We start from the raw sequence: 15,453 nt of genomic DNA, 5'->3' as shown, positions 1-15,453 counted from the left end.
TTGTAAATTGTACGTGTATTAAAAAAATCATTTTATTAAAACATTGTCAGAATAAGTGTATTCCAAATGAGAGTGTGTGAGTTACACTCTGGGGAAGTAAAACTTCTTTCGTAAGTACTGGGTCCGTTAAATCATAAGTGAGATAGGGAAGGAGTCAAAAAAATCAGTACGAAAAAAAACATAAAATACACACTGAATAACATTTAACCATTCAAGCGATTTCTGTCGCAGTCATACACACGCATTCATACACCGTTTCATTTTTTAGTGACGTTTCATTTATCGTGACGATTTTTTTCTCCATCTATACCTCAAGAAAGAAGTTTTACTTAAAAAATAAAATAAAAATAGATTTAAAGAATATTTTAAACATTATAGGAATCAGTTAACCGTTTCATGCTCGTATTTTGCAAAAACAATAAAAATGTCCAAGGTTATTATATTTTTCAACGACGAAAAAGTTAATTTTTACATTAATTAACTTACATTTAAAATTTGTTATTAAATAATTCCTATTATTTATTTATTATTACTTTTTTTTGTCAAGGACATTACTTCAGAATTTGAGTTATAAAAATATTTTGTAATGATCAAAATTACTTATTACTTTCAAAAAGTTTTTAAAGACCTCAGCAATTTCTTTGTCTACTAAATAATTTGAATTAAAATATGAAATAATAAAAAATACTTAATTAAGAATAAAAGAAAATATTGATTGTACAATGCATTATTATTTATTTATGTTTAATGACAAATCATTTTCCAAAGAAATAATTTAAATTTGTAACTTCTTGTCAAATAAATATTTAAAAAATGGTGGATGCTATGAGAATATCGTACTTACGTATATAGTTATTATAAATTGGTTCTTAAAATTTATTGAAATAAAATAACGAATGTTTTTAGTAATTTTACTACAAAAAGTAACTTTAATTAGGTACTTAAAAATTACTCACATTAAACAGTAGTTAAATTACTATTGAATTACTTTATAAGTATTTTGTTACAGTGACTAATAACTTAGGTTGAAATGTTATTCCTCAATACTGGCCTTTTTCTTATATTTGTCTTAATAATATATTAAATTAAAATTTGCAGTTTTTAATTTGATACATGCGTTACTAATTATGTGAGAAAGAAAAAATGATTTTTGTTTGTGTTTTTCCGAGTTGTATAAGATGGAACGCAAATAATGATATTACTATTTTGTGTCATGAATCCATCACTTAATTAACCATCACGGATTTGAACAAGCAAAACTAACAATCAAATTGTCGGTGTCTCTAGAATTGACAGTGACATTAACGTGTTTTGTCTAGAATTGACAAAACCTAGTTTGATTTGATTTCATACCAAATCACGTCAAATTTTAAAATTTCTTACATATCTATGTACTGTATATTTTATTTTTATGATTTATAAAATAATATATATATATATTATATATATGGTTTTGCATTATAAGAAAGTTTAGGACAAAAAGGTCTTAAATATTTAATATTTGTTTTAATGTATTGTATAGTATAATACTGTAGTTGAAATAATTAATAAATGAAATGTGTGATTTTAAAGAAAAAAATATTTAAATAGTATTACTGTTTTAATTTTTAATGGAATTATACACAGTGATTACTTATCATAAAATTTAGTACATTTTTTGTGCGTAAAATATTATTTTAAATGTATATATTTTTCTCAATGATGGAACATTGTACGAATGTTAAAAAAAATGCGAATAGGTATCTAAATATTTAATGAATTTCAGTAGGAAATTATTTTAATTACCTACTTTTATAGTTCATAATAATATGTGGTATGGGTACCTAACTGAGAAGTATAATAATAAATAACATTTGTAACCAAAATAAGTTAAGTATATTTATTGGGAGATGGTAAACTGCGGCAAAAAAAAAAATTTACATTATACAATCTGCGACAAAACCGATAAAACACATTATACAAACTGCGGCAATTTATTTTATATACTCGTACCTCCCAAAGTCAGTGGCATATTTACGGGGGAGGGGGGTTCGGGTTCAAACCCCCCAAGAACAAAAAAAAAGTTACTATTATTACGGGTTTTCTAATAATAGTTTTACGATGTAGATAGACTGTCTATAATATAGCTATCTAAAATTTGACAAATTAACTGATATTCTAATTGATGTAATTATCCTAAAAATTAATTTTACTAAAATTGTGACATTTTTTTAGTCATAAAATTATATTGTTTGTATTCATTCTATCTCTTGTTATTCCTTGTTTCAAAGTAAGATGAAAGAAATAAGCTTTATTATATGAGTTTTTAAAATTTTAAAAACCCCCCCATCCAAAAAAAAAAAAAATTATTGAAAATATGCCACTGTCCAAAATTATTATATACTACTTATATATACCTATGTAACTTATTAAATAAATGTTTATAAGTCGATGTATGTTTATTGGGGAGCAATGTATATACCAGTGATGTACGAGTATATATATACCATTTTGAAATCCACGCCGTACAAAAAACTGATAAAAAAAATTAGTACAGAACTGGAATGTTCCGTTCATAAAAACTTTTTCCATAGAACATTAGTATTTTAAATTGATGAGACATGTAAATATAATTATATTCGTTTCCTTATCATTAATTAGCAAAAAGTTTTCATTTTTGTTAGTCATAATATTCATATTTATTAGTGCTTCGTGTACCTACTTCATTAATATCCTTGGGAAGTGGTGGGTGATATTTAGTTTTTTTATTATATAAATTTCTACGAATATATCATTAGTCATTAATTGTGTATCATTTCCTAAACAACGAAGTTCTTTTCTAATTATTTTAGATGGCATATTATTGTTTATATTGCTTTCAGACATTTTTCGTTTGATATTATTACTTATGGCTTGGCTGATTCGTGACTATGGTCCAAAACTGATTTTTCTTGTAGTAGAGTTTTATTCTTGTTGAAGACCAATTTGGCTTTGCATTTTGTATTAGTGCATTCCCATGGTTTATTACCACTTATCTTCACTTCATATTTAAATTTGAATTTAAAATTATTTAACACTGTTAATTCTTTACCATTCTGGTTGAACATTGTTGTAAATTCCATGACGTTGAACAAAATATTAAACTTTAAACCATAGGCGTGCGCAAGGGGGGTGCAGGGTATGCAACTGCACCCCCAGCGAGTTCAGCTTAGTAATGGATGGATAGATAAAAATAATATTTTTTAAGTTTATGTTTTTTTTCAAACCCGCGGTCACACGACTCACACGAGAGTGCTGGTAATTGGTATTACGATTTAGGGATTGGGGTACAAAACACGATTAATCGTTTTCTGTTATCGTGTTGTGATAGCCGATAGATAGTACTGATAGTAGCTATCATAAAGCAGCTATACTAAAAGTTATTTATAACTTCTGAATTGCTGCTGTGAATTGTGATTATACGACAATGACTGTTGTTGTTTACGATAAGATATAATAATCCTTGGCAGTATAGTGCAAAATAATAATTTTATAGTATATGTCTTGTATTCACGTGTGTGATAAATTTGTTGATTTAATTTTATTGATTTAATATATTATTATATTAACTATAAATATTAAATACGTTTAGCAGGTCAATAGTATATTACTATACTACTAATAGTATATTTTAAAATGTTACGAAAAACAAAGTCAACAACCTTGTATACCTTTTTTAAGCCTTCGTCGCCAAAACAAACAAAAACTGGTAAGTTATATTTGAACTTATATCAGAATTAAAAATTTAAACTTCAAATTAAAATACCTGCTTACTTTTTTTTTATGTTTTTGTACTAAAAAATCATTATTTTATCTTAATAAATCAAATGTTATACTCATTTTTAATGCCTTAAATTCTGCAAATTAAATATCAATGTTACTTGGTGCAAGTTAAAAAAACAAGTATAGCTAAAAATTATTTCATTTTCATTTTAGATGTAAATGAAAAAAATCTGCTTATTAATGACACTAATGACTCTGAAAATTATTCATTGACTTCAGGTAAGAATTATCAAATAATATTTCATTAGATTTGCTTACAGCTTAGATAAAAGTTAATTTTATTTTTATTTTTATAGAATTGTTCATGCATGATTAAATATTTATTTAGATTATGTATACAAAATATGAACGTTTAGGAAATTAATAATATTGATCCTAATTTATTTTATTTGAACTTACATCAGGGTTAAAATTGATTTTTGTAGAGCAAGAATTGGCATCACAAATCAATCCAGACGATATAATTGATGAATTCAAGTCTATGTACCCAGGTACACGTCGTCTTGAACTATAGAATTATAGTTATTATGTAATTACGATTACTGTATTGAATTATAATTAAATTATATAATGTATACAATTATTATTAATTTTTTTTTTTTTTTATTAATCCTGACCCGAATTGTTATGTGGCTAGGTAGGTAACATACTGAAATGTTCAATCTATTTTTACTATGCACCCTCATCAAAAATGTCCTGCGCACGCCTTTGCTTTAAACTACTTCTACTGATACTAGTAAGCAGGTACTAACTAGTATTATCAAACGCAAAGAAGCCGATATATAGTATGTTTCGTTAAACTTAAAAATACATTTGGATTTACCTTACCAATTTGTAAGAAAGATAAATAAACATAACTTAGGAAATTAATTAAACGATACGCATAATTCTGGTAGGTATATAAAATAAATTGCCACAGTTTGTATAATGTGTCTTATCGGTTTTGTCGCAGATTGTATAATGTTAAATTTCTTTTGCTGCAGTGTACAATCGACTTTTAGAAAAAGGTTAATTTTGCCGCAGTTTACATACAGCCTATTTATTTTGGCTAATTGACCTTACGATTGAAATATTACCTGATTCTGAGCTTGATGTCGTTGTTTTTAACTTAATATCAACTATTTCAGGTTTGGCAGGTTTAAATAACGTCTTCAGTGGTTTATTAGAATTAGTACAGCTTAATTTTTCGATTATTTCTGATTGTTTCTAAAAAATATAAAAGTTAGATTTAGTAAATACATCGTGTGTAATGTTGTACATAAAAATGTACAAAAACAAATGTTTGGTACATTGGATTTATTTGGTTAATATATGTGGATAAAATAATAATAATAATATAAAACTAACTAGCTAGGGTGCTAGGGAAAGCACTAAACATAAATTAAAATTAAGTTATTTAATAGAAATCTAATAAGTAAACTAATAGGGAAAAAATGTTTAGGTTTCTATCTGTAATATTTTTTATTTTTTTCATTTAATTATATTACATTTCATACAAATATGATTCAAACGTTCCTATTGAGAACACCTTATATTTAATGACATTTGTAAAGATAATAATATTTTTTGTATTTCATTTAGACACGTGGAGGAGCGCATGATGAATGTCTTATATTATGTTACACACTAAATGTTTTATAGTAAAGGATTAATGGTAGATTATCATCATTTGAAAAAAAAAATCAAAAGATAATTTTTAATGTTAAGTAGTAAGAAAGTGATAAGTTATTACAGCAGTATTATTTTTATATTCTGAATTTTATTCACTTGGTGTAAAACAAAACATTACTGCAAAAACAATGAAATTAAGCTAATTATTAAACTACATATTACCTATACTTTACAATGGTTACTCGTCCGATACTTAGTATTTATTATGAGTTATGACATAATAAATACTAGGTATATTCTACAATATTGTATTATGCGCACTGTTTACGTAAAGTTATAAATTTGATAAGAATTGCTTCGAATTATGTATAAAATTATTATTATAACAAACACAAGTGTGTGTAATAAGAATAACTAATAATATAAGTATTATTTCCATATAATGTTTTAATAATATTTTTTAAATAATTATTCGTACACTATTCCTCATGAATGGTACTATATGTTTATAGTATAATATGTTAAATGTACAATATGTACATATAATACTTGTAATATATACAATGTAGATACAAGTAGGTATACTAAAACGCTAAAACTTATACACGGATAGGGTAGCTTATTTTCCCAGGTCGAATAATTCGATACTGTTCGTATTACTCTGTACATTCTTAAATTGTTTTAATTAATTTAGCCAAGCTAATAAATAACAATTATAATCATATCAAATTAATCGTATATTTTGAACAGAGGCTTTGTTATACATGAAGTGTACACCTCATTAAATTTAAAATCTACGATGAAAGTTTATCAAATCAATTCAGTTTTTATCATACGTACCAATAATACATACAAAAAAAATCATATATTATTTGGTGAAATAACTCTGTTCTATTAAAAATTGTGTTTCAATAAAATATAATATGTAATAATGTTTGACTTTTTATTTTTAAATCAAATAATTATGAAAATAATAAAATTATTATATGATAGATAGGTATCAAAATTATAAATATATCATTTAAGTATAATTAGTAATACCTATTAAGTATCACATACAGTTTGAATTGTTTTTTTAATATAACTGATCATACTTGTGTCTGTATTTTAAATATTTTGACCACAACAAACCATGTTTCCTTTGCAAGTAACGTTTTTGGAGACACCTGGACTGCATTCATTAGTGATTTGAATGGCAGGACGTTCCGGCAAGAAAGTTACTGTCATACCTTCCATCATACTTGCCATGCAACCATTGTTCTTGGACGCCCAATATGGAACTATAATTATATAACACTGTATTACTTAATACATAAAAAATATATGTATTTTTGTATTACTTAATACATAAAAAATATATGCATTTTTTGTTGCCTTATCCCTCGATTAACTATTTTCAAATGTGTTAGATATTTTCTAAACAATTCAAATCATTATAGATAAGGTATACAGTGTCTGAATCGGAGTATTTATAAAAGGATGGAGATTCTTAAACTTAAACAAATAATTGTCTATCGGAATGATTTAACTCGACCTAATCCTTCAATTACTCAATTTCCCCTTTGTATGAGGGTATAGGTATATCGATTTTGAGAGGAGTGACAAAGCGATAAGTGATGAGCATTTATCTATTGATTTTAAAATGATATATATTGTATGTCATCACTAAGACACTGAGTCTGTGGTCTTTTACAGATTTTTATACTAAAAACTATCAAAACATGAAATCACAAATCATAATACCTACCTATGTTATAAAATAGGCATTTATATTTAAGTATAAACTTCAAATTTAATATAATTTAAAATATCCTCTAAGCTCTAGAAAAAAACAACTTTTCTATCCACCAAAAATTTCATCCAAATATATGTCATTCTTTCCTTTTAACACGCTAATGGCTATTGGAAACTCCATACATATCAAAGATTTATTTAATTGTTCACTCAATGATCTCTCTTCATATATTCATTAATTTTTAATTTTTATGTTTTTTTTTCTCTTTAAATTATAATATACCTATATTATTATGTACAGTTTACACACAACTTGATTTACATTTATGTATTTTTTCCCTCCTTTTTCCTTAAGTACTATTGTAGCTCTCTAATATATTTATTTACAATGTAATTGGAGTTTATTCCGTAATAAACAAATAATAAACAATATAATTTAATTAGATGTTTATACATTATTATAAGAAAATAAACCATCGTATTTAGTAATAACATACAGAGCTGCCGAAAGTTGGTTTGCCTATGACATATGTAATAGGTAAATGATTGGGTGGGTTGTTGGGTTGGTGGGTGGGCGGGTGGGTGGCTATAATGTAAATACACAATATAGGGACGAGGGCCTCAGTTTTACTGATTAAATTATATCACTCGCGGCCATATCTATATGGCCGTGATATCATTAATATTGTGGCGACAGCGTTATCACCACTTAATATTATATACTCTTTGTATTTATTGTATTATTGTATTTTATTTGTATTTTTTGTAAACTTGTACCATTTTTACCGTACCCATTTTTATTGTAATATGTTTCCACCCGTGCAATTATTTCACGCGTATCACACTCCCCTCCGCGCTCGACTAGGCCGTCTCGGCGACAACGGCGTCCCACACCCCACGCAAGCTCTGCGGCCTACCGCAACACTACCGTTTTTTCTCTCAACGACCGAACGTCTCATAACGACCATTTCGTTTTTTTTTGTCTCGCTGCGTTAATTGGCCCTTTTGTTTTTTCTTTTGCAAAGTTTAAAACTGTTATAACATCTCCGCGAAATTAAACTTATATAACACCTTGTACTTTGTGTTTGGTTTTATGGTTGTCAAGTCGACACTGTCGACGCCCGCAATTCCTTTCTTGTAACGTTTATACTAATAAACATACATTCCTGGTTGTACTCAAATATCGTGTTCTACCTGGCCGAAAATTCACAAGTTCCCTTCCTGGTCAGAGATAGTTTTGTGTTTACACGTTACAATCGTACACGTTTGACTCCCACAATATTTACTTATATTGTCAATGTTTGTATAAACGGTCGATCTTATTTGTTAATTATTTATTAGATATTCTAGTATTTATGTCGACTCGTTCAAAAGTTTAAATCCCCAATCCCCAATACTGTGTTTACTGTTTATTGTTTTGTGGTTGAATTAGAGTGTTGTACCGTTGTTCTAAACATAATATATTTATAATTGTAATTTGTGTGTACAATTTTATTAAAAGCGAAATTAAACGATACCAATTTATTGAACACGCCACATTGAAGCTTGTAAAAACAAAAAAACAAAGTTAAAGCGTTTTCAAGACATTGCAAGTTTTTTTTCTCCTAACAGAGGTGCGTATTTATTTATTATAATACTTAAATCTTGTAAGTTTAGACAGTTTAGTATACAATAGCTATATATCATAATATAGGTAGGTAGGTATTTATGTTGCCCTTATTATTTAGATAAACTAAATATCTACATTTTTATTTAATATTAATAGAAAATAATCGGATTGATAAAGAAGAACCTCTACAGGTTTACAGCTGTAAAAGGTAATTATAATTAGGTAGCAGAGGTGGGCTGGCAGATCGGGAGATCAGGAAATCGTTCCCCCTCCAAATTATCGTCCCGAAATCCCCTTAAAACTTTTCAAAATTCACTATAATGCTCTTTTAGACTCCGGGGATTCAGTATCTGCAGTCTCCGAAGAACTGTATCAAAACTTAATCTCTGACCCTTCCCAAAATGAAATCCCCCTCTTTCCCCTTAACGGCATACTCCTCACAACAGCACTAAATAATAAATCAATAAAAATAAAATCCCAAATCTATTTAAACTTTTCAATTCAAAACTATGAAACCTACGGTATTTTTCTCGTTGTCCCCCATCTCTCTATCCCTCTTATTTTGGCAAGCGATTGGTTGGTGGAAAATGGGGTGACCATAGACTATAGTACTAAGGAAATTTCTCTTCCTTCACTCACAAATAAAATACCTTTGAAATTAATTGTAGGTCATGACCCCAATAGCCTGGTAAATTCACTCAAACTACAACCCTCTCCCTTTCGAAACAGAGAAAAATATCGCTCTCAATGACTTTCCCCTTAATATTTCTCAACAAAATTTAATGACCTCTCTCTTACAAAATTTCCAAGACATCTTTCAAGACAAACCCCTATAAAATAAAACCATATCCTGTCCCTTTCTCTCGACGCCCGGCTGTACAACAAGATATTGATAAAATGATTCAATGGGGGGTGATCGAACGGTCAGACTCACCATACAATATCCTCTGGTCACTGTCATCAAGACCGACGGCTCGATACGCTTATGCTTAGATGCCCGTAAATTAAACACAATTATTCTCCCCACTCGAGACGCTTCTCCACCCATTGATGATATCCTAGCCAAATTTAATAATAAATCTTTTTTCTCCTCCCTCGATTTCTCTTCTGGTTATTGGCAGATTTTCCTTGACCCCTCTGTACGACAGTACACCAGTTTTATGTATGACGGTCGGTCATACGAGTTCTGCGTTGTCCCGTTTGGTCTGAACATTTCTAATGCTGCTTTCGGCAAAGGACTTGAAGCCGCCTTAAATAATTATTCAATACCCTGTCCATCCCCAAATGACATTCATACTAATGTTGATGTCATTCTACTCTCATCCCTTTCATTTGAAGATCACCTCAACACCCTTGAGTGGATTTTTCACAGAATTGGCCAAGCAGGTCTCACACTTAAATTTAAAAAATGCCATTTCAATAAAAAAAAAATTAAATTCCTCGGACATTTCATATCCCCCAAAGGTATGATAATGGACCCTGACAAAGTAAAGGCCCTCCAAAATTTTCCCAAACCCCGTAATAAAAAGGACCTCCAATCATTTTTTGGCTTCTGTAACTTCTATCGTAAATTCTCACAAACTCATTCTACTCTCTTACACCCCCTCTCTCATTTAATTTGCAAAGACACTCCTTAGACATTCACAGAACAAAATAAAATCGACTTTCAAAAAATTAAAACAGCTTTCTCCCTTCAAATATCTCTCACTCACCCAAATTTCAATATCCCTTTCTGCATTCAGACCGATGCTTTCTATATAGGACTCGGTGCTGAATTATTCCAAATTGACAGCGACGGCCAAAGGAACACCCTTTCATTTGCCAGTAGGTCACTTTGTGGGGCCGAAAGGAATTACACGGTGACCGAACTGGAGCTGTTGGGGGTTCTCTTTGCTTGCCAAAAATTCAAAATCTATATCCTAGGACATCCCATTAAAATATTCACCGACCATAAAGCATTAACATTCTTATTCTCCTGTAAGTTAAAAAATAATCGTCTGACCCGTTGGACTCTTGCCCTCCAAGAGTTCGACCTCCAAATTCATCATTGCCCCGGTAAAGATAACCCTATCGATACTCTCTCTCGTCACTCCCTCGGTCGAGATGACCAACCCCCAAAAGACTCCCCTGTCATTCTCCATTATACTCTGCCACCTACCATTCCCCCCGACATAATACCTCTCTTTCAAAATATCCCATTCGAACAACAAAAAGACCTCAAATTAGTTAAGATCATCTCCTCATTAAAATCAGACCCCCCACCAGTATGGCATCATTATTATACTAACAAGGACAATATATTATTCATCCGCAAGTTCAAGTATGACACTCACTGGTCCTTATACATACCTGACCACCTGGTAATCCCAATTATTAAATTATTTCATGAGTATTATGCTCACACTGGTCCCCTCAAAACAGCCCATTCCCTCCGAAACATATGCTATTTCCCCTCATTTCATAAAACTGTCCGTTGTATAGTGCAAACCTGCGAGTTATGTCAAAAGTGCAAACCAATGACTACCCGTATAGCTGGTCCTATGCAACACATTCTCTCCCACAAACCCCTTGAAAAACTGTTAGTTGATTTCTATGGCCCTCTCCCTGTAGGCATATTTCAATTTGCCTATATTTTCGTAATAGTAGATAATATTTCCCGCTTTGTTAAACTGTACCCTCTCCGGCGAGCCAATGCCAAAATCTGTATCAAAAAATTAACCACTGATTATTTCCCAAAATTTGGAGTTCCACAAAATATTGTTTCCGACCACGGTCGACAATTTATCAGCAAGTATTGGCGAACCTCCCTCAAAAAATTCAATATTCAAGTTTCCCACACTAGTATTTATCATCCACAATCAAACCCCGCTGAAAGAGTCATGAGAGAGCTAGGTAGGATGTTCCAGACATACTGTCACAAAAACACTCGACGTGGCTCCAGTATGTACCATATATCGTACGTCATGAGTCCACCCACCAATCTCCCTCTACACTTTTCTTAAAAAATTCAAAACACAACCCGTTAATGCAAGTCATACAATTCCCCCACAGCAATCCCCCTTTCGAATACAATAAACAATTAACCCTAGCCCAAGAAGTTCAACTAACAAAAGCAGAATCTCGTCAAAAAAGTCAAATGTCAAAATTAAACCCCACTAATTTTAAGATAGTCGATCTCATACTGGTCCGTACCCATATGCTCAGTAATCAAATAGACAAAAAAATATCAAAATTCTTTCTCCTCTACAATGGCCCTTTCAAAATAAAAAGCGTCAAAACTATTAACACATATGAACACCCTGATGATGATACACCCAAAGGTACCCACAATATTGTACACCTGAAACCTTATGTACCACCTACCATGTAGTGTCCTCAGGTGTGATCACCTTCAACAAAATTATTTCATTAACCTAATTCTTATAAAAAAAAAAAAAACATTTAGTCAACAACAAATTTACTATACAATTTCTGTTCAAATTTAATATCAAAAGTAAATTTCAGTTTAATGATCCAATAACTTAATCTATTTTTTTCTTACGAACCAAATCAATGCTTTTTCGTATCCACATCGGGTGACCCGAATTGTCCCCGGGACTCCATAGCAAATGGGGGGTAACACATGGTGTGTCCTGCTTTACACGGGACCACCACCGTGTACGAGCCTTGCTCCATGTCACAGCGGTGCAATTCCGGTTGTACGTGGTGTGCTCTGCCTAACACGGGGCCACCACCGTATACGAGCCACGCTCAAACACCATGACGTGGCATAATAGTTGTGCGAACAACAACAATATTCCCGGGTCATTTAATTCGTAACTTTCCGCGTTGTCCCCCCCTCGTACCCTTTTACTCCGCCTATTTCTGTCTCTAGTACTTCTTTAAATTCGTTGGCCCCCCCTTCACCCCAGCTCGGTAGGACCCCCGTCTGGCAGAGAGGGACTCTCTGCACGGCAAAGAGTCTGCGACACTCTTCTCATAAAAATATCGGTGTTGTAGTGACATCCTGAACCAGGGAGGACACGACCTTGAGCCGATCAGGTGCGGCAGCCTTCGGTTCGCGTCTACCCATGCCCGAGGCGGTCGGTGTAAAAGCTGGCTTCCTTGGGGGTGTCGTGTAGGCGCGACCGGGTCGATCAATCTGCGGTCCACTGCGTCGTGTATATCTATGATCTGGAGGGACGACTCCCACCTGGGAGCAAAGGAGCCACCAGAATACGCTTCTTGACCGCTCTCTCACTACAACATGCAGGAACTTTCTTGTTAGCCCCCTAATCCCCGGTAGGTCCCACCATGACTTGTCATGCGTGTCAAAAAGGCTCCCGCAGTGCTATACCGCAGGTAATACTGTACTCCCACGATATAATTGTAATAATCCCGCAAAAGTACGACACTGAGCTGCCCCACTACACAAATGAAGCATCAAGTTCCGTCGACGGCCTACGGCACACCACCACCGTCGTTCGCTTGACATTTTCTTTTTCAACGGCTACAACAGCAGACGTCTCCATCCACACTTTCGTGCAGAGCTACCGACTGTCTGCCGGATACCTCGTGAGCCGAGGCGCTGCACACAATACCACGTTTGGTCCTGGTGTATTTTGTTTTTTTTCTACGTTGTCAACCCGGTCACCAGCCAAAATGATGGGCTAAGGCAACCACTACGGGCCCGAGGCGGGCGGAGCCAACACCACGTCGATCAACAACCATGTGCAGCTCAAAAGTCATAATTATTTTTCTCCCAACATTCCCCTTTTTTCATGTTGATTATGTATCACAACTTTTTTTTTACACTCCGGTTCTCCTCAACGGTGTCCCGAGATAATTAAGCATTATTTTTCCCTTTTTTCATTTTGATTATGTATCACTACAACTTGTTTCTGCTTATGCTCCATTTTTCCTAATAGGTGCCCCGGTAACTGTCATGTGGAGCCGTGGGTAGTTTTTCTTTAATACATATAAGAGTATAATGTGTCATACCGATGTATGATTATCATTCCGTGCCGGTAACCGCGTGTCGGAGCCGTGGCATTATTTCTTGTATTTTTCTCCACTACTTTCCTTGTAACTTTGCCATGTGCTAAATTATTATATATTTTCTGAATTGCAATTGCCATGTACCTAATGTTATATTATTTTATTCTTGTTGTTTAAAACACACCCTTTTCTTAAAACCGTATTAAATATAACTATATGATTACCTTATATTTTGTCACATTTTTTTATTAATATTATCTTTTTTACTTTTTCCCCTTTTTAAATAAATCTTTGGGATTCATTTCCCACTGCGTGTATAAAAGCCTGCAAGTTCCACCGACTTGGCCTTCGGGTCAACACGCGGTGCGGCCTGCAGGTCACAATGTAAGTGTTCCCCTTACATTGTGGGTGGTATATAGAGCCTTTAAAAACTCTATACTCTCACAACTTATTTAAAAATGTTCTTATAAAATATTGTTAAAAAACTTTATTATTATTTGAAATTACAAGGTTTTTAACATAAACTAGATCGTAATTTACTTAACGAAAATATTGATATTTAAAAAAATTGTAAAAATCAGCCATTTTACTTAAATAAGTGTTTTCACCATATAATTTTTTTTTAAATCAGATTTACAAATTGGCTATATTGAATATTTCGAAAAAAAATTTTATCAATTTTTAGGTTTTTTATTTTCAGTATTAAAGAATAAAAAATGTATTCTAAAAATGTAGCGCAAATGTCTATTTATTAGATTTAAAAGAGATTTTTTAAAAATATTGATTAGAACTGAAGTTATTTCATTTGTCAGAATGTCAGATCTCTGTGGGACACCCTGTATACTTTTGTACAGGTTGACGATTGTCGATTAATAATATTGTCGGATTTCGGTACAATATACACATATACATATACATACTTTATACGTATTTTTAACGTTCGCCGTTATGGCCTTTATCGATACTCATTAAGATATCCGGGATTGTTCTAGAATTTTCTAGACTCCCCGCTCGTCCGCTCGTCCATTATCTTTACTGGTGTGTGACGGTGTCACCGGCGAGCCGGACATCAGTTGTCGTCCGATAGTTGGACAGTTGCTGACGAATAATTGTCACCCGACAGTAGTAGTTGTCGCCCGACATTCGTAGTCGGACAGTGGTCGCCGATGTGAAGGTGCTAATAAATGCACAGCGAAAGGCCTTTCATTATTATTGTTTGCAACGTGTAATATTTCAACCGCGTATCAATTTATATTGACACGCGTTGTTGGTTGTGGCGTTCCGACAACGTTGGATTTGATCCATCTTCCTTTCGTTATTTGTGCGGCGTTTATGGATCTTTTATACACTCTTATACGAAGATTTCATTCATTGTGCCAGATCGTATGTATGTACTCTTTGTATCGGTAAATATATTAAATATTGTATTATTTGGTTAAGGCCATCAAGGCCTCATGTAAATTTATTGAATTAGTTCAGTTCTTGTATTACTGAATTGGGCGCCCAGATATATATTTATATATTTAAATTTAATTATTTCTATTGTATTATTTGATTATTTATTATTTTGAATAGTACGGCGGCGCTTTGTGCCCGTATCTAAAACACAGTAGGTATTTGCGTGTTCTTCATTTATTTTTTTATTTTTTTTATTATTCAATCTCCATTATATTTGTAAAGTGTCCTCTTTCCTCTTTTGTGGATTGGAGCAGTGCCTAGGA

General features: G+C 32.1%; 1 protein-coding gene and 1 pseudogene across 1 annotated transcript in view; both read right to left on the bottom strand.

Moving 5' to 3' along the window:
• The window catches only part of LOC149063067 (uncharacterized), a 331,333-nt gene that overhangs the window by 4,356 nt on the left and 311,524 nt on the right, over positions 1-15,453 (bottom strand). The window contains exons 5-6 of the mRNA XM_089216321.1: positions 6,544-6,692; positions 4,878-5,007 (exon numbers count right to left, since the gene is read on the bottom strand). Of these exons, the coding sequence (XP_089072447.1) occupies positions 4,878-5,007; positions 6,544-6,692 (279 nt within the window). The remainder of the gene's footprint in view (positions 1-4,877; positions 5,008-6,543; positions 6,693-15,453) is intronic.
• On the bottom strand, positions 2,387-3,101 carry LOC149063074 (uncharacterized; annotated as a pseudogene).

Source organism: Diuraphis noxia, unplaced genomic scaffold (genome assembly GCF_037042655.1).
Source record: "Diuraphis noxia isolate RWA-SAM2 unplaced genomic scaffold, SU_Dnox_SAM2 contig0001, whole genome shotgun sequence".
Taxonomy (NCBI): domain Eukaryota; kingdom Metazoa; phylum Arthropoda; class Insecta; order Hemiptera; family Aphididae; genus Diuraphis; species Diuraphis noxia.
The sequence above is the reverse complement of the archived record's forward strand: the minus strand, read 5'-3'. Positions and strand labels throughout refer to the sequence as shown.